Genomic DNA, 21,758 nt, shown 5'->3' with positions numbered 1-21,758 from the left:
TTTGACAATTAATTTACTATAGCTAAAGCATTGGCGGTAGAAGCCATTCTTTCCAGCACCTTCCATCTGTACCAGCTAGAGTATCTGCATTCCGTACTGGAGTAGTTACAGTATAGAAACAACCAGCTTCTCCCTCCTCTACTGCACTCTGGGTGCCTTCCCTACGGGGTCAGAACCCCGTTCTGAGAATGGCCACCATGCCTCACCACTCCCAAGGGGACTGGTATCTGGTAAGGGAACCAAAAAAAAAAAAAAAAAAAAAAATCACCTTCCTTTCCCTTGGAAAGTCATGCTTACCCTTCTACTCTGGACTCTCCCTTTCTACCCGCACTGAAGTGACTACTTCTCTCACTGTTTCTGAATCGTGGGTATTTCACTTCCTCCTTTAATCCTCCTGGAGCTTAATTTCTTTTCTTTATTGAAAGTTGCAGGGCCAGTGGCCAAACAGTTGATAACTTAGCATCTGGGAGCCCAATTCTAGAAGACTCGATTCAGAATGGCTTCATCTCATCTCTAATTACATATATCATTAGCAAAGTGAAGCAGGGCTGCAGGGAATTCTGAAGAGGGAGATGGATCTACCTGATTTCCTGGACGGATGCTAAACACAGCAGGCCTGATTTTCTACCTCAGGCACTGCTATGAGGAGAGTTTCAGAAAATAGGCTTTTGCCCTAGAGGGATTAGACTGGGAAATTCAAACGCTGCTAGAACAGGAAGTTTTTAATCACTTTTTAAATGACTCATGTAATTACAGACTATGTTTTCTTTTAAATGATACTTTCATAGAATATTATGGAAATAACAGTGGAGCCCAGAAGTCTTTTTTCTTTTTTTTTAAACTTGTTATTTTACCACTAGAAAGTAAGTTTCATGGTTTCAACCATCATTTTGATTGCTGTCCTGGGCCATTATCATTGCTTGATTCGGTCATTATTAAGTAGTTACTGAAGACATTTGCCCTTAGCAATGCAGGAAATAAAGGAACTATTCCTGCCTTCTTAGCATTGATAATCTACCTGGTTTGAGATACAGACGTGGGCATTGATGCCACAGAGCACAGGAGTTAATGGAGAAACAAGGATGATAGAAAAGAAATGATGCGTGCTGCTTGGAGAAAGTGTTGGAGCCAAGACTAGGCTTGTTAAATGACACAAAGCAAGGAAAGATATCTAAATTTATTCACTCATTTTTTCAGTAAGTATTTCTATATTAGGCTTTGAGGGTTCAATGATGAACAAGTAACACAGGTCTTCTTATCAAGAACTGGGAAACACAGTAAACCAACGACCACGTAAGTATTAATAGATTGGAATATTTCTCCAATGGGATAAACGTCAACATTCTTAAATGTACGTCCAACAGAAGCTGTGAAGGCAGATGGCAGTGGGGGAAGGAAAACCTTACCTTGTAGAGACAGACTTAGATACAGTTGTCCTAGGCGTTTCAGACCAAAGTGCCACTTTGGTTTTTAGTTCTTTATTCTACAGTTGAAAAAAAAATGTACAGAGATCACAAAGGTAGCACATTCATTAGCCACATGCTTAATGCTTCTGATCCTCCCACCACCGACGTCCCTTCTTGGCACTAAGCTTGTTGTTTCGGGCACCCTATTAGAACACAGAATGTAGCCAGTTGAGAGTCCCTTAGGATCTCTGAAATTACAAACACATCTTGAAAAGTGCATAATTCTCCAAGAGATTAAAATGGAGTAGTCTACGTGAGCTTCCGAAATTTAACAGCTGAAATATGTTCTATTTCATATAGACAGATGCAAAAAAAAAAAAAAAAAAAACTTCATAAAATACTTTGTTAAAGGGGCGCCTGGGTGGCTCGGTGGGTTAAAGCCTCTGCCTTCGGCTCGGGTCATGATCTCAGGGTCCTGGGATCGAATCCCACATCGGGCTTCCAGCTCAATGGAGAGCCTGCTTCCTCCCTTCTCTCTCTGCCTGCCTCTCTGTCTAATTGTGATCTCTCTCTGTCAAATAAATAAATAAAATCTTTTAAAATAAATACTCTGTTAAAGAACCTTGTTAAAGACATCCACGATATTGATTACATTTATCATTCTTGGGCAATCTCTTGATTATAAACTCCATGAAAATAACACCATCTGTTCTTTACTATAGAGTTCATGGCATTTTTATCCTCCATTCTCCCACTGAAGCCGCAGATTCTTTTTTTTTTTTTTAAAGATTTTATTTATTTATTTGTCAGAGAGAGAGAGAACAAGAGCAAGCACGCAGACAGAGTGGCAGGCAGAGTCAGAGGGAAAAGCAGGCTCCCTGAGGGGCAAGGAGTCCAATGTGGGACTCGATCCCAGTACACTGGGATCATGACCCGAGCCAAAGGCAGCTGCTTAACCAACTGAGCCACCCAGGTGTCCCTAAAGCCTCAGATTCTTGATCTCTATACTAGTGGTCAATGATACACATCTTGTCTATCATGTATTGCTTGTTGGAGGAAATAAATCTCATATGACTATAAATATTTTGAATCTGGGAGCACTCTCATAATTCCAGGAGACAATTCAATAGCTGATAATGAGGAAGGCAAGAGTTTAAAGTTCCCAGGCACAAATCCTAGCCACTCAGTAGTTACGTGACCTCAACTCTCTGGGCCCAATTTCCTCATCTGTAGGATAGAATCGTAGTCTCTTCTTCATAGGTTCTGAAATGAGGTATCAGTATGTTCTCAGCTCAGTGTATGGCACAGATTTTAAGACTTAAAGACAGGTAGTGATGATTTTCTAGTCCAAGTACCATCTTTATAGCTAAACTGAGATCCAAAGAGCTTAAGTGTCCCACTTCTTGTTCATGGCAGAACTCAGGTTCAGAGTCGGGTCCTCCCAGTCCAGAGCCAATGTTTCCCCTATAGCATGGCCACACCAAGCACATTCATTTCACAGGTCAGGAACATGAGACTTAAAACAGCGAAGGGTCATGCCCAAGGTAGGGATGTCAGTGGGCCACACTGCAGGTCAGAGGTGTTTAAATGATACACCAGGGTAGCAGGGGCTAGGGCTGGAAGGTAGCTGGGTGGGAAGCTAACAGGTAGAGCTACGGCTTCAAAAAGAACAGTAACACACCAGCTCCGATCCCTAGTAGGAAACTAAGGAGTTAAACTGTCATATAATTGAAGTTGAAAAGGTATTTCCTAGAAGTCCACCAGATGATTTGAAGTAAGCCAACACCAAAATGCATGGTTTGGGGAAACAGATGTTAGAATTTTGATGGGAGCAGGAGAGTTCATAATTATGAGTGCCAAGCAAATGTCAAGACCTTTGCCAGGTGCTTTCCATACAACTTTTCTTTGATAACTTTTACTCTTCAGCATATTAAATAAGGGCGGCAAATCTCAAATTGTTCAGGTTAACTTGTTTCTGATGACCCATTCTGTAGAAATGTGCAGGCTTTATGCAGGCCTGACTCCAAATCCCATGCTCTCTTCCCTGCAAGATGTTATTTTTCTGTAACCAGAGGAATTAGCTCAGCCTCCTTCTATTACAAATAAGTAAATGGTGAGCCTCAGGAGGAATAGAGATTCAATGATTTCCAGACGGATTTCAGGTATAATAATAATGAAACAGAAAAAAAATAAACTGTCAGGAAATTAATCAACAATTAGTCTACTGCCACTGTCCATCGATCCCTCCATCTCTGCCACGTCTATGGCACCAAGCCGGGAGCAGAGTGAGTGGGAAGAAGCACAAGAAAACGTGCATCTCTCCCTCCAGTACACAGGACGCATAGTGGAGTGGGGGTGATAAAACAAACACGTGGACATCAAAAATGTAAATAAATAAAGGCAGTTCAGGAGAGGCCACAGGCATTAGGTAATTAATTACTAAATAGAAAGTATAACAGAAATCAGTGTGACAAGAATCATTTGTCACATTTTCACACATAAGGAGATTTCACCTGGACCGTGACGACAAAGTGAAATGGCCTAGGCGGAAAAGAAGAGGAAAAAAGACTAACGCAACAGTTCTTCAAGCGTGGAGTATGGACAGTATCAGTATCACCTGGGAATCGGCTAGAATTACCGATCCTCCAGCGAGACCTACTGAGAAACCCAAGGAGGTCAAGGGATGGGGTTTTAGAAGCTCACCGGAAGGTTCTGACATCTGCTCAAGTTTGAGAGCCATTGGACTAACGTACTAGTTTCCAGTGTTGGTTGTATATTGGAATTATGTGGGGAGACTTAAAGCTTTTAAAAAATATATTTTATTTATTTATTTGACAGACAAAGATCACAAGAAAGCAGAGAGGCAGGCAGAGAGAGAGAAGCAGGCTCCCCGCTGAGCAGAGAGCCCGAATTCGGGGCTCAATCCCAGGACCCTGAGATCATGGTCTGAGCCGAAGGCAGAGGCTTTAACCCACTGAGCCACCAGGAGCCCAAAACTTGGTTTTTTGTTTTTTTAAGATTTTATCTATTTATTTGTCAGAGAGAGAGAGAGAGAGCGAGCACAAGCAGGGGGAGTCGCAGAGGGGGAGCAGAAGCAGGCTTCCCGCTGAGCAGGGAGCCTGATGTGGGACTTGATCCTAGAACCCTGGGATCATGACCCAAGCCGAAGGCAGACGCTTGAAGGACTGAGCCACCCAGGCATCCCTCTATGGGGAGATTTTAAATCTACTCATGTTAGAGTTTCACCCCAGAGAATCTATTTAACTTGGTTATAGACTGGGTTCAAGAGGTTTCAAAACTCATGGGGCCCCTGGGCAGCTGTCAGTTAAGCATCAGACTCTTGGTTTCAGCTCAGGTCACGATCGCAGGGTTGTGGGATCAAGCCCTGCTTCTGGCTCTCCGCTCAGCTAAGAATCTGCTTAACACCTTGCCCCCCCCCCCCCAACACCCTCTTTTCTCTAAAATGAAATAAATAAAACTTAAAAAAAAAAAAAAGTTTCCAAGACTCCGCCAGTGATTCTAATGTGCCTCTTAGATGAAGGGCGACTAGAGTAAGGAGACCAGAGACAAGATGTGGATTTTGCCCCTTCTTATCCCTCAGCATTTATACTGCAGAATAACTCGAAAATGGAGCAAAAATCTTGACACACAATGATCATTTCACTGAGATGTTTCAAGAGTTAAGCACTTAAGTCTCACGTAGGAAAAGTACTTCAGATTTCACAAATTGATGATGAAGATGTTCCTTGTACAGTGGAGATCAAGCTAATACGCACTCCTAACAAGTGTAGGCACGTATCACAGGCCAAGGACGTTGCTGAGAAAAACTCCTCTCTGTACAGCACTCTACAGGTTAGGAAGGGATAGGAATCACAACATCATGATGACAATGAATACAGGAATAAAAATAATCCAGGCTGGACAATTATTTAAAAGCTATTGAGAGTTTTTCCAAAATAAACTCCTAGTTTCTCAAGTTGCTGAGTATCAAATAATACAAAAGCATAAGAGGTATCCTGTTAGACTGTCTTTATGTTCATTTATCGCAACTTCATTATGGATTTATTTCAGCTGCTAGATTTAGGTATTTATTTTTGATTCATGGGTGTTCATAGCATTTCCTTTAATTAGAACAGCCATATCTGGGGGCCTGAGTGTCTCAGTGGGTTAAGCCTCTGCCTTCAGCTGGGGTCATGATCTTGGGGTCCTGGGATCAAACCCCACATTGGGCTGTTTGCTTAGCGGGGAGTCTGCTTCCCCCTCTCTCTCTGCCTGCCTCTCTGCCTACTTGTGATCTCTCTCCATCAAATAAGTAAATAAAATCTTAAAAAAATTAACAGCCATATCTGTGAATTTTATTACATCATTTCTTTATAAAATTACAAATCACTGACCAGAATATGTCTGCCATTATAATGACTATATTCAAGGATATTTTCTTGATGTGGCTTTCCAAAAGAACCTAATTTTTGTACCCTTTCTGTCAACACATTCTTGTTAAATTTAATTTTAGGGATCACAGTGAATATATAAAACAAAATAATCTTCAATGTTCAGAAAATGGAGGAATTTCTGAAGATGCATTTCCATATCAGCAGGTCATTAGTGAGGAAGTTAGAAATGCATGAGATGTGAGAGGGAAAGTTAGAGATGAAAATGAAGGTGATAAAGATATGGCAAAAATAGAAAAGAAAGTAAATAATTTTGGTAGAGTTAGGCAGAAATGTTCCAGTGATATTTTTTAGAAGTTTTAAAAGCCTTCAAGTTGTTTTTGCTGTTGTTCTTTTAAAGGATATTGTTATTTGAGTGAATATGTCTCCCTTCTGGAGAGGGAAAAAAACCTGCTAGGATTAAAAGAGCCACAGGAAAACAACTATTTGTTACCGTGACTCAAGAAATTGGAAAATGGAAAACACTGTAATTTAGTGACTATGAAAATTACAAAAATAAATATAAATAGACAAACTTAACAACTCTTCATTTCTAAATACATATCGTATACACACACGTATTTCACTCGTGTTTTTATGCACATGCACATACACACTTATCACCCCCAACACACACTTATTTAATCATTCCAATAAATAGATTTTGTGTTGTCCATGCGGGGAGGGGAGGCATGTGCTTTCAAGACAGTAAGATTCAAATAAGTGATTTTGAACAAGTTTCTTAACTTCTTTGGAACTCAATTTAATCACTTACAAAATGCAATAAGTAATAACTTTCTCCCAGAGTACTTTTGAGGATTAAATAAAATGAAGCATGTAGCCTAAAAAAGAGATGAATGTTTTTTGGTATGGATGGTGCTGTCTGTGCAGTTTAAAAACATAGGTGATGTGTTTAAATGGGTCATTCAATTTTGGGTAACCATTTACCATAAATGGAATCAATTTAGCCTGTGATTTAATAGATTCCAGAATAGGCAATGGTCTTAAATCTGCAGTGCAAGATAGTATATCCCTGCAGATATCATTTAAGAACTTCTTGGGGCGCCTGGGTGGCTCAGTGGGTTAAAGCCTTTGCCTTCGGCTCAGGTCATGATCCCAGGGTCCTGGGATCGAGCCCCGCATCGGGCTCTCTGCTTGGCGGGGAGCCTGCTTCCTCCTCTCTCTCTCTCTGCCTGCCTCTCTGCCTGCTTGTGATTGCTTGTGATCTCTGTCTGTCAAATAAATAAATAAAATCTTTAAAAAAAAAAAAAACTTCTTAATAAAGCACCGACTAGGACCAGACCAGACATAGGTTAACCGTGGCTCTAACCATTCAAGTACCTGGTCAAATATCACAGGTTCAGAGATGCCCTTTCTGACCACCATTACTCTATAACTAGCACATTGTCACATTCTATACTTTTCAGAGCCTGTGTCCCTCCCTAATTAAGTTGTTTATATACTTACTTATGTGTTTATTGTCTGTATCTTCAATTAAAGGATAAGCTAGAGGAGAGCAGCGAGTCTGTTCTGAGCATTACCTATATGTCCAGCACTTGAAACATTTCCTGGCCCACCCTAAACACATAAAACTATTTCATGAATCAATTAAATTAATGTGGCTTGAACTTTTTAAATCTGAAAGGGTCACTGTCAAACTCCTAGCTGTGAAGGAAAAGATTTATCTACTGAAGATAAGAAATTTAGAGAACATAAAGATATTCATAAGATACTGCTTTGTTTGAAGACTCTTTTATAAAAGAAAGCATTAAAAAAAATAATAATAAAATAAACCAGATGCTTGGGCGCCTGGGTGGCTCAGTGGGTTAAGCTGCTGCCTTCAGCTCAGGTCATGATCTCAGGGTCCTGGGATCGAGGCCCGCATCGGGCTCTCTGCTCAGTAGGGAGTCTGCTTCCCTCCCTCTCTCTCTCTCTCTCTCTCTCTCTGCCTGCCTCTCTGTTTACTTGTGATCTGATCTCTCTGTCAAAAAAATAAATAAAATCTTTAAAAAAACAAAAAACAAAAACCAGACGCTTGAATCAAGTTACGTACAGGGAATCTGAGACAGTATTGAGAGCATCGCTGCCGAGTCTGCAGCCAACCAAGGAGTTCCCATGAAGGTAACAAATCTGTTGTTTTCTTACATATAACACTGAGTGGCTAATCAGCAATTATTTGTTACATTTGGAAATATAGCAACAGAGCACAATAAAAGCAAATACATTGTTCCGGTCTAACTACTAACCAAAAGACCAATTGGATAATGTATTGCACCTGGGCAATCTGAGTTAAGCTGGCAGCCTATTTAGGACTGTAACATTTGTTTTAGGAATTATATAAATAAACAGACACATCTAAAGGACATAAAATTGGATTAAAAGCAGCAGTACCATGATACCTTGATCGTGTGATGACAGCTAGCACTTAATTATATCTGGCCGGAACACAATGAAGGGAAAGCTCAGAGATTCATAACAATCTCTCCAATTAAAATGTGTGACAATGTGCCCTACTGCCCTAAAGCAGTAGGGCATTGGAGCCCAAATAGGGAGATACACCATTAGAAGAGATTTCCAACATAAAAACTCAGTCTAGGATAACGGGCACTTCCAATTCATGAAGAAAGACCAGACTTCTCAATAAAGTGAGACAACTACGAAGTTAGATCCCTACCTCACACCAAACTTCCTGATTTATACATAAACTTAGATTTAAATGAGATTCCCAGTCCAGAAAGGTAATCTGAGCACATGTGTTCGTCATCTCTCCCTTCTTCAATTTTATTAAAATAATAACAAAGGATTTCTATGTATGTCAATCCCTTAATGATGAAGAGGGAAAAAATAAGACTAAGAGCATATCAGAAATATCAGGACTGAAGGACTGAAAGTGAGCAAAAAGTTGACTGCAGAGGCAGCTGCAGGTGGGGCTGTGGCTGCTGAGGGAGATGACTAATTAAGCAGAACCCTGAGAGTCAGAGAACACACTACCAAAAATCTGAAAAATGGATATACTTTGAGTTACCAATTCCACTTCTAAAAATTTATCTTAAGGAATGATCAGTGATATTTGTATAAATACACTGAATTCAGTGTTTTTTACAAAAGCCAATACTGAAAAACAATCTAATGTCCAATAATAAGGATTGAGTTCATTAAATTACTGAATATCAATACAGTGGCTATTTTTAAAAATATTTTATTTATTTATTTGAAAGAAAGAGATCACAAGTAGGCAGAGAGGCAGGCAGAGACAGAGAGAGGAGGAAGCAGGCTTCCTGCTAAGCAGAGAGTCTGATGCGGAGCTTGATCCCAGGACCCCGGGATCAGGACCTGAGCTGAAAGCAGAGGCTTTAACACTGTATGGGGTGCCACCCAAAGACTTCTTGTTATATTGTTATATACAGAAAAAACCCACAACTCTTTGGCATGGTTTATGATCTAGTGCCTTCCTACATTTCCATGATCATCCCATGCTATTTCATTCAACTAGATTAGGAGCACTCACAATGGCTCTCTGTCGCTCTTTCTGAGAAGCCCTACCACCCAACTGTTCACTAAACTCAGATTAAAATTCATTTCCTTAGAGAGCTTCTTCCCACCCACCACCACGCTAAGTCCTCGATCCCGGTGTTACCTGTCATCATCTTCTTTCCCTGCCAAGTGCTTCTATAATATTGCTAGTTACATGCTCATTTATGTGTCTCTCTCCCTCTCTAGACAGTCAGTTCCAGAGTACGGGGTCCATGTCTCTTTTGTTCAATATTATTTTCCCAAACTTAGCCACTTCTCCACCTTAGCCAGTTCCAAAACTCCTATGTCACAGTAGCCACTCAGTAAGTACTTACAGAATTAACAAGATTGATGATGTGAAAAATGAGTGAAGCTTAAAAATACAATGAAATGGGCATAATGTCCTGCCAGTATAGTCTATATCTTTAATACATACACATAGGTATGTAACAGGCAAATCGAGTCCCACAGAAATACAGATGGACACAACTGTGCAGAGTGATTAGCCACAGACAACAAGTTTGCATGATTTTCTTTTTATATGTGCTTATCCATATTTCCTAATTGGTACAGAACGAATGAATATATATTAGTTACATAAAAATAATATAAGAAAAAAATATTTTATCAAGTAACATCTGCAACCAAAAAAAAAAAAAAAAAAAAAGGCACAAAGTACAAAAAAGCAGTAAAGAAATCCCCATAGGGACATTTTTGGGGATGAAGAGGCTCTAATGTGGTCTGAATCCCATCATCTGAGCCCCTCGATGTAAACTGACCAGTCATTACTGGGCACTTGAGTGGACACGAGTTTTGAGCCAATCATTCCCCCATCTCTGCTGCACAGAGTTGCAAGCATTGTCTTTCTCAAACAACTGTGTGTAAGCTAAAGAAGGTGAACATCTAAGGAGGCTCAAAGGGCTCGCCCTCCAGAACAGAGACAATGGTGGTCCTCTGGGAAGGGAGAAATGGCTCACCATGGCTATGGTTACAAAATTTAAGATGTAAAATGATTTACAACCTCTTTATGTTTTGATGATTTGTTCCTTTTGTTTGGGGAAAGCTGAGAGAACATGGTGGTGAGAGAAAAAAGCCCCCCGTGTGCTGGGGGCGTGGTCTATCCCGGGCGAGAAAAGCCCCCAAGGATGATAGGGTGTCTGGGGGCAGTCAGAGCATCTCTGATTCCACAGGACAGGACAACGTGGCAGGGAGACAAGCAGGAAGTCAAAATACTGCAGAATGAAGTAGAATGGTGACCAGGTCCAGGGGAGCAGTGGTGAGTTTCTGATGGAGGCCACGGGGCCAGAACTGAGCCTTGAGCCCAGGGGGAGGGGGCGGTGGTGTCCTCAGACCCTGCAGCCTCAGCGGGGTTTGCTGCACTTCCTGGGGGGCGTGGGTGCCGGGCTCTGCCAAGCCTCAGTCTACAGCTGAAAGCCTGTAAAGGGCTTCCCTAGTGTAGAGGGGAAGGAGTGGGCAGGAAGAAAAGTCCATCTTATCACAGTAAATTATGAAGTGTTATGTTACATTTCAAATCATTGAAAAATAAGAAAATTACAAAAGGCTTCTTAAAGGGGTTGAGCCCTGAGGCAAAGTGCGCCAGCGATGATGGGGGTGAGCGGTAAAAGAGGGGGAAAGAGGACAAGTCGGGACGGGAAGGCAACAAAGACATGACAGCAAACCCCGCTCTCTGGCCAGAGCTGAATTCACCCAAGATGGTCTTGACCCAGCTTCTAATTCAAGTCCACATGGAGAGATGTTCTTACCTGCCCCCCCCCCCCGGCCAAAAGAGCAAGCATTCTGGAAAATTTGGGTGAATTTTTAACAGTTATTTAATATTAATAATTTAATATTATAAAATAATGTTTAATACTTCAATAATTTTTAGGAGTACCCCCCTACAAATCTATAATTTCTTATGCATGGAAGATGCACAGGCACACACATTCACAAAAGACACTCATAGACACATGTGCACTCATACATAGATACTCAGGCACGATCACACACAGACACACACCCGCCCACCTCCAGATACACCGCGTCACCCTGGTACACCAGCAGACACATTTATACACAGGCTCACAGGTACACTGAGCGCACACACACACACACACACACACACACACTCACACACATTCACATTCGCACTGAAACATACAAGAGATTCCCTCCTTACCTGGGCCGCAAGGATGTTAACTTTCTCCTTCAGGTCTTCAATTCTCTTATCTTGTTCTTTTAAGTTATTTTTTAATCCTTCCATCTAAGAATTAGGAAACACAATTGGAAAAATCTTGTCAGACAACAGGGAAGTTCCTTAAGTCAGAACCTGCACAAGTTTCTGTGGTCCCCTCACACCCATCAAACAAAAAAATTACATCCCAAAGCATTGGTGGATTCAGTAGGCGATAGAAAATAGCAGGGCAAAGTGGCCTCTGGGGATGAGAGCACGCAGGCAGTCCTAGTAGACGTCGTAATCTTTGGAAAACCTGTTTAAACCAAATTCAGAGGGCATGCTTCCTGTGGAAAGCAGCTTTGGCTGTCCTTCTATGTTTCCAGCACGCAATGAATGCTTTCATACAGCAGATGCAGAGGCTGGAGCCATCACGCAAGGCCATCACCCAGCGTGGGGAAGCGCCCCAACGCAGAGTCCTGGTCAACCGCGGCATAATGAGGTGAGCCTGCTTTGCTGGGGAAGAAAAGCATCTGCTAAAAAGCAACATGGAACTGGGGAGGTAAAGTAATGACCAGAAGAGAGTGGGAAGAGAGGAAACCTGTGGATTCCAAGACTGATTCTGCCATTTCCAGCTCTGTCATTTACCTACTGTGAGCCCCCATTTTCTCCTTTGTAAAACAAGAACGTGGGATGCGCCCTAAGGCCTTCCTGGCTCCCAAGAGCCATGACTCAATTCTCCCGCCTTTTGGTGAGGTCCTAGCCAAATGTTACATTTGTATCAGGAAGGCACTGGAGTTACTCGAAATGATTCCTTTTGGAAACAAATACTCGGTAGTAAAAAAATGAGTGAAGGTCTGATTTTAGGTCTAAAGGACACAGCCCAAACCAGATCAATAGATTTCTTGAAGTAAATCATATGAGTTTACAACCCACCGTCAGCCGGCTGCCACCACCATGACCTCCTCTCTTTCACCTGCCATGATGTCCCAGAGAAGCATGGCCAGGCGACAGTGCTGTCCCACACACCTACTAAGTAAATTTACTTACTAGGGTTATAAAAACAAATCATTGCTTCCTCAGAAAGGGCTGAATTTTCTAATCTCCAAAATCTTCTAAAGAACAGTGTACATTCTCTGGCTCAGAACACTTTAAAAAAAAAAAAAATCACTGAAACAGCTAAAGAGCAGTTAAATACAATTTTCCCAATATCTTCACTGAGAACACTACAGGTGTTGGCATACAGACTGAAGAAGGCATTGAAAACAGAGTCAGGTTGCACAGGATTAAAAAAGAAATGTCAGTGGGGAGAAAAATCTCACTGCTCGTGAAGTCCGGACAAGCCGCCTGTATCCAGTCTTCTCCCTGTAAACACACCATCTACCAGAGAAACACACTCGACTCATCTGACCTCCTGGATGACACCGCGCAGGTTCTGATGCTGGGAATGAATTACGAACTGCAGATGTGAGATCTGCTCCTGGAGAAGGGAAATCTCCGTTTGAAGATTGTGGCAACTGGAAACGCAAAAGGAAAAAGAGACATAAAGATGTGCTGGAGCCATTGATTATATCCAGGCTGCCAGGTTCTCCCCACACAGGACACTGTTACTGGGCATCAAGTGGGAAAGATGCTGGGGGTCCCACGTGCCTCACAAGACACGGAAGATCGGGGCGCCTGGATGGCTCTGTTGTGAAGCATCTGCCTTCAGCTCAGGTCATGATCTCAGTGTCCTAGGATCGAGCCCTGCATCGGCTCCCTGCTCAGCAGGAAGCCTGATTCTCCTTCTCCCACTCCCCCTGCTTGTGTTCCCTCTCTCTGGGTCCCCCTTTGTCAAATAAATAAAATCTTTAAAAAAAAAAAAAAGATGCGGAAGATCAACAGGCACAGAGCAGCCTCTGAGGAGCTCAGACAGGTCTTGAATGAATATACCCATTCATGTCAAAAGCTCCCTCCTGCCCAGCTGTGCCTTCCCTCCCTCCAGGAGAGACTTGAGCCAAACTATTGAGCAGATGAAGCACTCACGGAACTCAACAGTCTGGCCTAGAAGCACGCACACCCCCAGCACTCAACAGAATGCCCAGGTAATGACAGAAGGATAGTGGGGCCAGGATGAGCGGGGGCTAGGAACGGAGATTTTACATGTAATGGGAAAACAATTTTCAATGATACAGAGTTAATGTATGTTGTGGATTGCCTGTGTTTGTCTTTTATGATTATGATCACTATTATTACTTTGGCTTCCTGCTTTGGGTAATTCTACTACCTCTAACTAGGGCATAAAAAAGAAAAAAAAAGGAAATTAAATTAAGTTAAAATTTAATTAAATTAAATAAATTTATTTTATAAATAGTAAATTTAATATTTAAATATAAATAAATTTTAATTTATTTTATAAAAAAATAAATTAAACCAGCTAACATTGGAGCTCACACTGACCATGGTGAAAAAAGAGAGATGAAGTTTGAATTTAGATAATTCATACCTTCCCGGAACTCCTTTTAGGTAACTGGAATTGATTATACAGCTTTTGATAGGCCAAGATTTTCTTCTTGCCAATACTACCGGAGTTCTGAGGCGGCGTGCCTTGTGGCAAGCTCCCCAAACTTGGGAGTGTTGTGACTGGATTCAAACACACTTCCTCAGCCTCAGTGTAACAGATAGAACAATTCTACCTATATTACTTTACAGGGATATACTGTGGGCTTAAGGAGGTAAGAGAATATGCTTTTAGAAAATAAGCTTTTTTAGAGAACAATGTGTTAATATTTCTTTAGCTATTAAGGTTCTAGAATCAGTAGGCAACATCCAATGCACTCGCAATTCCGATTTTTATAGTCTCTGCAAATATTGCAAAGGCCGTGGCTACTCATGTGACATTACAGAACATGTTCTCATTTGAAAGAAAAGAGAGTCTCATTTTGTTTCACATCATGTACTGAAACACTGCTTCTCAAACTTAATATGCATTGGAGGGTCTTATGAAATCATGAGGGATCTTGTTAAAATGCACAGCTGATCCAGGAGGCTGAGATGGGGCTTAAGATTCTGCATTTCCAATAGGCACCTGGTTGTTGCCAGTAAATACGGTAGCCCGTGCTTTGTGTAGCCCAGGCACCGAACCACTAAAGTTGGCTCAATAACATAGGTAATATTCTCTCTCAAAGCCATGTAATTTGCAGGTAACTTGCAATATTTAAGAAGGTCTTTTAATTTTTTCCCCTCTTTTGGCTTTGCACAACAGAGCTTTATAAATGGTTTGTTTTACTATAGAAAAAAATCTCTACGGAACCATAGAAATTCTTGCACAACTACATATATTGTATAATGATAACCATTATTATTTACTTACCCTATGGAATGAAATAAGTTATACTATAAAAATACTGTGCAATTACACAGAATATAAGTAAAATGTAGTTCATTATTGTTCATAGCATAAAAATTAGAACACTCTAAATGGTTATCAATATAGAACCAACTAAACTAATTATGCTCTATCTGTACCACGTTGATTGTACATATACATATATATCACAACGATAGGCCAACAGACTTGATTTGTATCAAAGACAATTCTGCAGAATGTTATAAAAAAGGATGACCCTTTCAACAAATGGTGCTGAGACAACTCTACATTCATCTAAAAGAAAGAATATGAAAATTAATCCTACACTCACCTCATAAGAGAAATAAATTCCATGTAGATTGTAAATAAAGCTGGGGCCCTACAGACTTTCAGAAAATAATATAAAAGATCATCCTCACGAATGTGCAATAGGTGAAGATTTTTTAACATAGAACTCAAAACAGTATTAAACACAAAGGGAAAGACTGGAGTCATCAAATAAGAAGGAGCTGGATAGCCTCAGAACATCAGTAGCTCAAATGATTAATAAAGGCATTGTGCCCAGAATATCTAAGGATACATCTACCGATTAATAAGACAGATACCCCCGTAGGAAAATTAGAAAGGGACTGGAGATCCCGCACACATACACAAGATGAGTTGAGGACGTACAGATCAGAAGAGCAGAGACGGCAAAGAGAAGCGTGCCCACAGCTGCTGGTGCTGAGCCTGCCCCAGGGAGTAGCGGAAAAGGAGGGTAGTAGGGAGGGGGCAGCCACACTCGGGACTGCCCTGGGAGATAAGGAGAAAGCACTCAGGATGCCTAACAGAGGCATGCTGGCTTTGAATACTCATAGACTATTCACGAGCCCGTAAGAAAATTAAATTGTTTTAATTTATAACAATGTTAAAGATGAATATTCCTAATGGTCTTGTTGTGTGACCCAGAACTCAGACCAGAGGAGAAAAAAAGTGGCTTTAGAAAGATGGATTGGGGGCGCCTGGCAGCTCAGTCCTTAAGCCTCTGCCTTCTGCTCAGTTCAGGTCATGATCTCAGGGTCCTGGGATAGAGGCCCTCATCAGCTCTCTGCTCAGCAAGAATCCTGCTTCTCACTTTGCCACTCCCCTGCTTGTGAGCCCTCTCTTGCTGTGTCTCTCTCGGTCAAATAAATAAAGAAAATCTCTTTAAACAAAAAGAAAAAAAGATGGGGTGGGTAGATGTTATGCTCCTCAAAATACAGAGCTCTAGAGATTTCCCCTAATAGTCTGTGATTGTATGACCATAAAAGTCACTGTAGAAAAACAGAAATCTGAAATAGGTCTCAAGATGGAAGAAAATAATTTCTAGAAGCACTCTTGAAAACACGGCTGTCAGACTTACCTGCATTAGTACACTAGAATGGGGACTAACAGATGTTACAGAGGTTCTCTCCTAGGATTGTTCAATAAATACGAACCTAGTCACCCATTTAAGGTCTTTAAATGTGAGACTATCCCGAAATAAACCACCACTTGAGCTCCCTTCGTCTCTGCTCTTTATCTTTCTGTTAAAGCAACTCTGTCTTAATAAAGAGGTACTAAAGCAAAAGCAGCAGGAAGGAAACATTACAAAGGTCAGGCCTAGAAAAGGGCACGAAGCCCTTCTAACAGATGTCTAATTCATGCTCTGCCTCCTAATGTCTCCATATAAATACACAGTACCTGCTGAAATCAGAAGAGAATTGAAAATCTTACACTTTGGGAAGACATAGCCGTGTTTTTCCTATCATTTGCATTGAGTACAACCAAAAACCTAGAGATTATATGCAAACGAACACAAGAACGCTCTGACAGGTGGAGAGAAGGCAGACCAGCTCAGGACCTTAGAACCCAAGGCACAACACAATGGTGAGTTCCCTGGGTTTTCTTTTTGCCTCATGTATCCCAGACTTGGAGCTGAAAAAGTCTGTAGTCTGGGAATACCAAAGAGAGCGAACAAGAAAAGCCCCATCAAGAAGACAGGAAAACCTTCCCTATTCTAAGGGAATCGAGGGTCCTCTCTCCATTTGGCACTGAGGGAGAGTGCACAGAGCACCACTTCTGACATTCTTCCTCTGAGATTCATTAATGTTCAAGAGAGAAAGTCTATCCTATCTTTAAATTGCAGACATGGGAAAACAAATGGCTTAACCTTTAGTAACATGGGATGATTGTAGTGTAAGTACTTGGCAAGAAACCTACCCTCAATCACTCTGATGACCAATGTCTGCCAAACACTTAATCAAAGGAAATTGAATTAAGGGAGGGTTCGCTCTCTATCCGTTCATCAGGATACTCTAACAATCTATCTTTGGGTAATTTACACCATCAGAGTGCAGCATTCTTCACCCACACCATACCTTACCCTCTGCTCTCACTGTTCTAATGGCTTTGACTTCATTGTTTGCTGGCATCAGGCTATCCTTTTTTAAAGGATTTTTCTGAGGGGCAGCTCCTATGTTTCTCCAAAAGAATAACTCTAAAATGGACCTTTGTGCTCGTCCGTGATGTCACAGGACAGAGAGACAAGCTGAGAAACTGCCTTCTGCTCATAGACACACAGGGGAATTAGGAAACCAGTCTGAGGAAAGGCTCCGGAGGTCTCCAGAAATCAAAGAAGGTCAAATCTCTTTTATAGCAAATGAGCACGGACTGCTGTGAGATTTCTGGAGCCCAAACTCCCAGCTCTTACAGCTTCTGAAAGGCTGTATAATCGCTTCACCATCTAGAAGCTCAGTTTCCTCCCCGAAAAGCTGATGAAAGGATTAAATTCAATAAGGTGCCGGGGGTTACTCCATCAACAGCAAGGCACAATACACGTGTTGGTTAGCAGCGGAGTACAAATACGGAGTCAACCTCGTTTTTCATGAGATGCTTCTGCCAAGCATCTTAACTCTCGTTAAAAGTAATTGTGGAGATTAGCATAATATAACTATATATTCATATCCATATGCAAAAAAACTGTCATTTTCTCCTGAATTATAGAACACTTAAAAGTCGTCATTTTTAGAGATGCTTTTTAATATTAGAGATGCCAGGTTAGAACATATTAAATCTTTTCATCAAAATGGCAGAGAATCGTGGCACCTTTCAAACCTGCCATCTTGCCCAAGGGAAATTTAGTCACCCAGAACCCCCTGCTCAGAGGAGCAGCACCAGGCTCTTTTGGCGGTAAGGGAAGTCCACTTGTAGGACCAGGCATTGGTGCCTGCCAAAAGGCCGTTGGTTTGATGAGGAGGTAGGAGTCTGGCGAACAGGAGCCAGCTGCCCAATACAGGAAATAGTATTAGGCTCACAAACTCTTTCCTCTGCAACTGGAAAGGAAAATGAAGAATATAAGCCAGCTGGAGAAAACCACCGAGAAAAGTTAATAAATCACACAGGGAAAACAAGGAACAAGGAGGAGTGAAACTGTACAAATACACATAACTGAAGAGGAACAACAAAATCGTGGGCTTTTAAAAACCCATTAGTGCTGAAGGGTGGTCCTCCTGCCTTCCCACGAGATGCATCTTCTTTATGGCCCTTTCTGTTCAATCTTCATCTACCCAGGAATCTTCTTATTTGTGGTAGCTTAACCAACTCTTTATTGCTTTAACCAAAAGAGCCTGACTCCTACTGATTCCATTTTCTTGTCACTTCGCAAAGTGAATACCTCTACACACAGACAAATAATAAGTAAGATAAATATTTGTGATGCCTACAATCTATGAAAATTACACAAGCCTGGATGTTCAAACACCTTTCTAGAAACACAAAACATCCATTTCCCTTAGGACATTTCTAAATCCTCCCTAAGAGTTTTCTGAGAATTCCCTATAACAACTGCTCATATACAATAGAACAGAAAGAATAGTTCAGTTTGGTTTTTAAAATGGTTACGTTTTTGGCTCAAAGACTGACAAAAACCCTATTATCAATAAAAATCACTTTTAAAGAAAAAAAAAATCAGACTCAGATTGTCTGGGCTTTTGATGGAAAGCATATTGTACCAGCCAGTAGTTCTGCTGCACGGAGGGGATGTTTTTCAGAAAGAAAAAAAGAAAACACAACATAATCCACAGATTTACTTAGAGTTAAGTTAGGAGTATACGCAAGTGATTCTGAAGACCTATGGATGTCGTCCACAGTACTTCCTTCATCTTCTACAGAGAGGCACAGTGCTACCTGCCCTCTTAGAAAGCCACCTCCTGGGGCTATATGTTTGTTCACAAGGAAGAACATGGGTAAATGAACATCAGTGGTATTCCAGCATGTTCTGAATATGGAAATGCAATTGTTGGGGTCAGCCCAGGTCTGGACTTTGGCATATGTGGTCCACTACATGAACATGACCTAGACAGAAGGCTGAAGCTTTTGAGAGGTGAGGAGAGAAAGAGAGATCATTGGAAAGAGAAACAGAAAAAAAAAAAAAATCAAAGACCAAGAGAGAGGGATATTTGAGTATATATGGTTGAATAAGTGAGAATAAGAATCTGTAATTTCTGAGGCTCATCAGAGTGCTTGATAGCCTAGGAAGCAATAGTTCCAGGTGGATACAATCACACCTCAAAATGGGCTTGACTTTGAACATGATATCAGGACCTATAGCAACAGTGCCAGGTTCAGAATGAGAAGGGAAGGGAAGAGTAGGGAAGGGAAGCGGGGAGAGCGAGGAAATTTTAGATGTCATGAGGATTACATGATGTTCCACAGAATTTTTCCAAGTGCCGTGAAGTAATCCAACACTTGGGAGGTACCCACGGTCCACCCCCGTACTCGGGACTGTAACAGCTTGTGGATTACGAGTATTCGGAAATAAGTCCAAAGAACTAAGAATGCATTCAGAGTAGTTCCTTCATACTCTGCAAAGTTGGGGAGCACTGGGAAAGGATCTGACAGTTCTGCTTGAGGGCTAGCCGCTTTGCGGCAGGCTACAGCTGAGACCCTTTAACAAAATCAGAAGCATTAGGAGGGAATGAAGCATCCTCTTCAACACCCCCCGTCAACAGGGAAGCAACAGGCTCATTCATTCTTCAGGAGGATTGACCTTGCCCTGGTTTCCAGTACCTCCAGGGAATTCTGCCCAGTGGGAGGGAGGGGAGGCACATGGCTGTTCATATTAAGAAATCTCCCTTTGTCCTGCCCTTTCAGCCCTCCTGTATCCTTGGAGGGTGCTAGCCTGCTGTCCACTGGCCAGTGGACAGCAGAGAGGAAAGGTGTCAGGAACCGCTTTCGTAACGAGGGAGATTTGCAGACCTTTTAGCATACGTAGCATTGGATTTGAGTTGCAGCAGCTTGTTTTCCAAAGACAGTTTTTTTTCTAGCAGTGTTTTCTTTTCCTAGAAGGAAATAAAATATAATTTTATTTCTTTCTGTGCATGTGTGCATGTGTTTGCTAAGTCACTCTTGCAAACTGTTGGCAAAAAGCACTTCTTATAATATTAGAAAATATTTTTAAGCTAAAGAGCTCATTTCAGATGGCGCTGTTACCATCCACCCCAGGGAGAGACCCAGCCAGCATCCTCCTGTGCGGCTTCCAAGTAGCTCAGTGACAGGTCAAGACGAGCTGTCCTCACTCCCCTTACTTGCCTGGAGAGGTTCTGCTCCTCCTCCAGCCAAGAAGGGAAGTTTGCCTTGCTCAGTCACCGCCTCCCTCCACCCCACCCAGATCCAAACTGGCAGCTCATCTCTCTAGGCGTCCGCTCTCCCTCTGTCCCCCCTGCTGCCTCCGCATTAGACCAAGTCGCTGGTACCCAAGGACACTGTTGACCCTATTCCCCTCCCTGCTCACACGGCATCTGCCAGAAAGCTCATGCTTTTCGTGAAGGAGCAAGGCCACACGTAATGAAGTCACTTCCTAGTTAGAATAGAAGAGATATCTTGACACGGAAAGAGAAAACCTAAAAAAGACCTGAATATCATTATTAAACCAAATTCTTTCCAGTCAAAAGAAAAATAGTAATAAAAAGAAAAAGAAATAATAGTAATAAAAATAGTAATAAAAGAAAAATAGTAATCCATGAAAAACCAAGCTGGGATGATTGTGGGGGGGGGGTGGTGGTGGTGGTGGTTGTGGTTGTTTTTTAAAGATTTTATTTATTTATTTATTTGACAGAGAAAGATCACAAGTAGGCAGAGAGAGAGAGAGAGAGAGAGAGAGAGAGAGCCCGATGCAGGGCTCGATCCCAAGACCCTGAGATCATGACCTGAGTCGAAGGCAGCGGCTTAACCCACTGAGCCACCCAGGTGCCCCATTGTTGTTATTTGTAATCATTGACGGCAAGAGATGCTTTGACACTGTTTACAATGCTGTTTAAAACCACTCCTGCTGCAGTATTTATGCGGGTAAATTAAGAAATGTGGTGTTATAGAGCGAAAATATGGGAATCTCTTTGGACATGGACCGACCTAGTTTTGAAACTGGGACAGTAATAATTTTTGCCAAGGCTTTAACCTCTCTGGGCCTTATGTTTGTTAAGAAAAATTAGCCAAAACTTGGAAATCAAGATCATCTATGAATTTAATGCCCTACTGGGTTACTGTTGAATAACCAATCCTCATGCAGAATGTCTCTGTTTGACTTTATTGTTTACGATTTGATTAGAACCCTGACTCTGTGAAGTTGTATGTTCATTTGTAGATTTCTGCCTGGTAGAAAAGATAATCCCACAGATTTTGGTTTGATTGCCTCCAAAAATACTAAGCAATTTTGTATCTAATCTAGTAATCTGATCCTATATTCCTTTTTTCAAAATGCCTATACTAGCCTGTTTCTCCAAATCTTCTATTTAAACTGGTTTTACCATCTTACTGCTTCCCTTATTAATGAATGAGTTGAGTAAAATATCTGACATGTATTCATTCTATATGTTTTTAAGTCACAGTTTTTT

At 41.5% G+C, this 21,758-nt stretch overlaps 1 protein-coding gene across 8 annotated transcripts in view; it reads right to left on the bottom strand.

Annotated features, from left to right (window-relative positions):
- CCDC68 (coiled-coil domain containing 68) overlaps window positions 1-21,758 on the bottom strand; it is a 100,448-nt gene that overhangs the window by 19,308 nt on the left and 59,382 nt on the right. For all 8 annotated transcript variants that reach the window (XR_009345732.1, XR_009345733.1, XM_059138688.1 and 5 more), the window contains 4 exons: window positions 20,125-20,207; window positions 12,931-13,036; window positions 11,526-11,609; window positions 1,407-1,483 (listed from right to left, as the gene is read on the bottom strand). Coding sequence is in view for 6 of the 8 variants with exons in the window: in XM_059138688.1 (XP_058994671.1) it covers window positions 1,407-1,483; window positions 11,526-11,609; window positions 12,931-13,036; window positions 20,125-20,207 (350 nt within the window). In the remaining 2 variants the exon portion in view is untranslated. The remainder of the gene's footprint in view (window positions 1-1,406; window positions 1,484-11,525; window positions 11,610-12,930; window positions 13,037-20,124; window positions 20,208-21,758) is intronic.

Source organism: Mustela lutreola, chromosome 11 (genome assembly GCF_030435805.1).
Source record: "Mustela lutreola isolate mMusLut2 chromosome 11, mMusLut2.pri, whole genome shotgun sequence".
Lineage (NCBI taxonomy): Eukaryota > Metazoa > Chordata > Mammalia > Carnivora > Mustelidae > Mustela > Mustela lutreola.
This window is presented reverse-complemented; position numbering and strand designations above follow the sequence as displayed.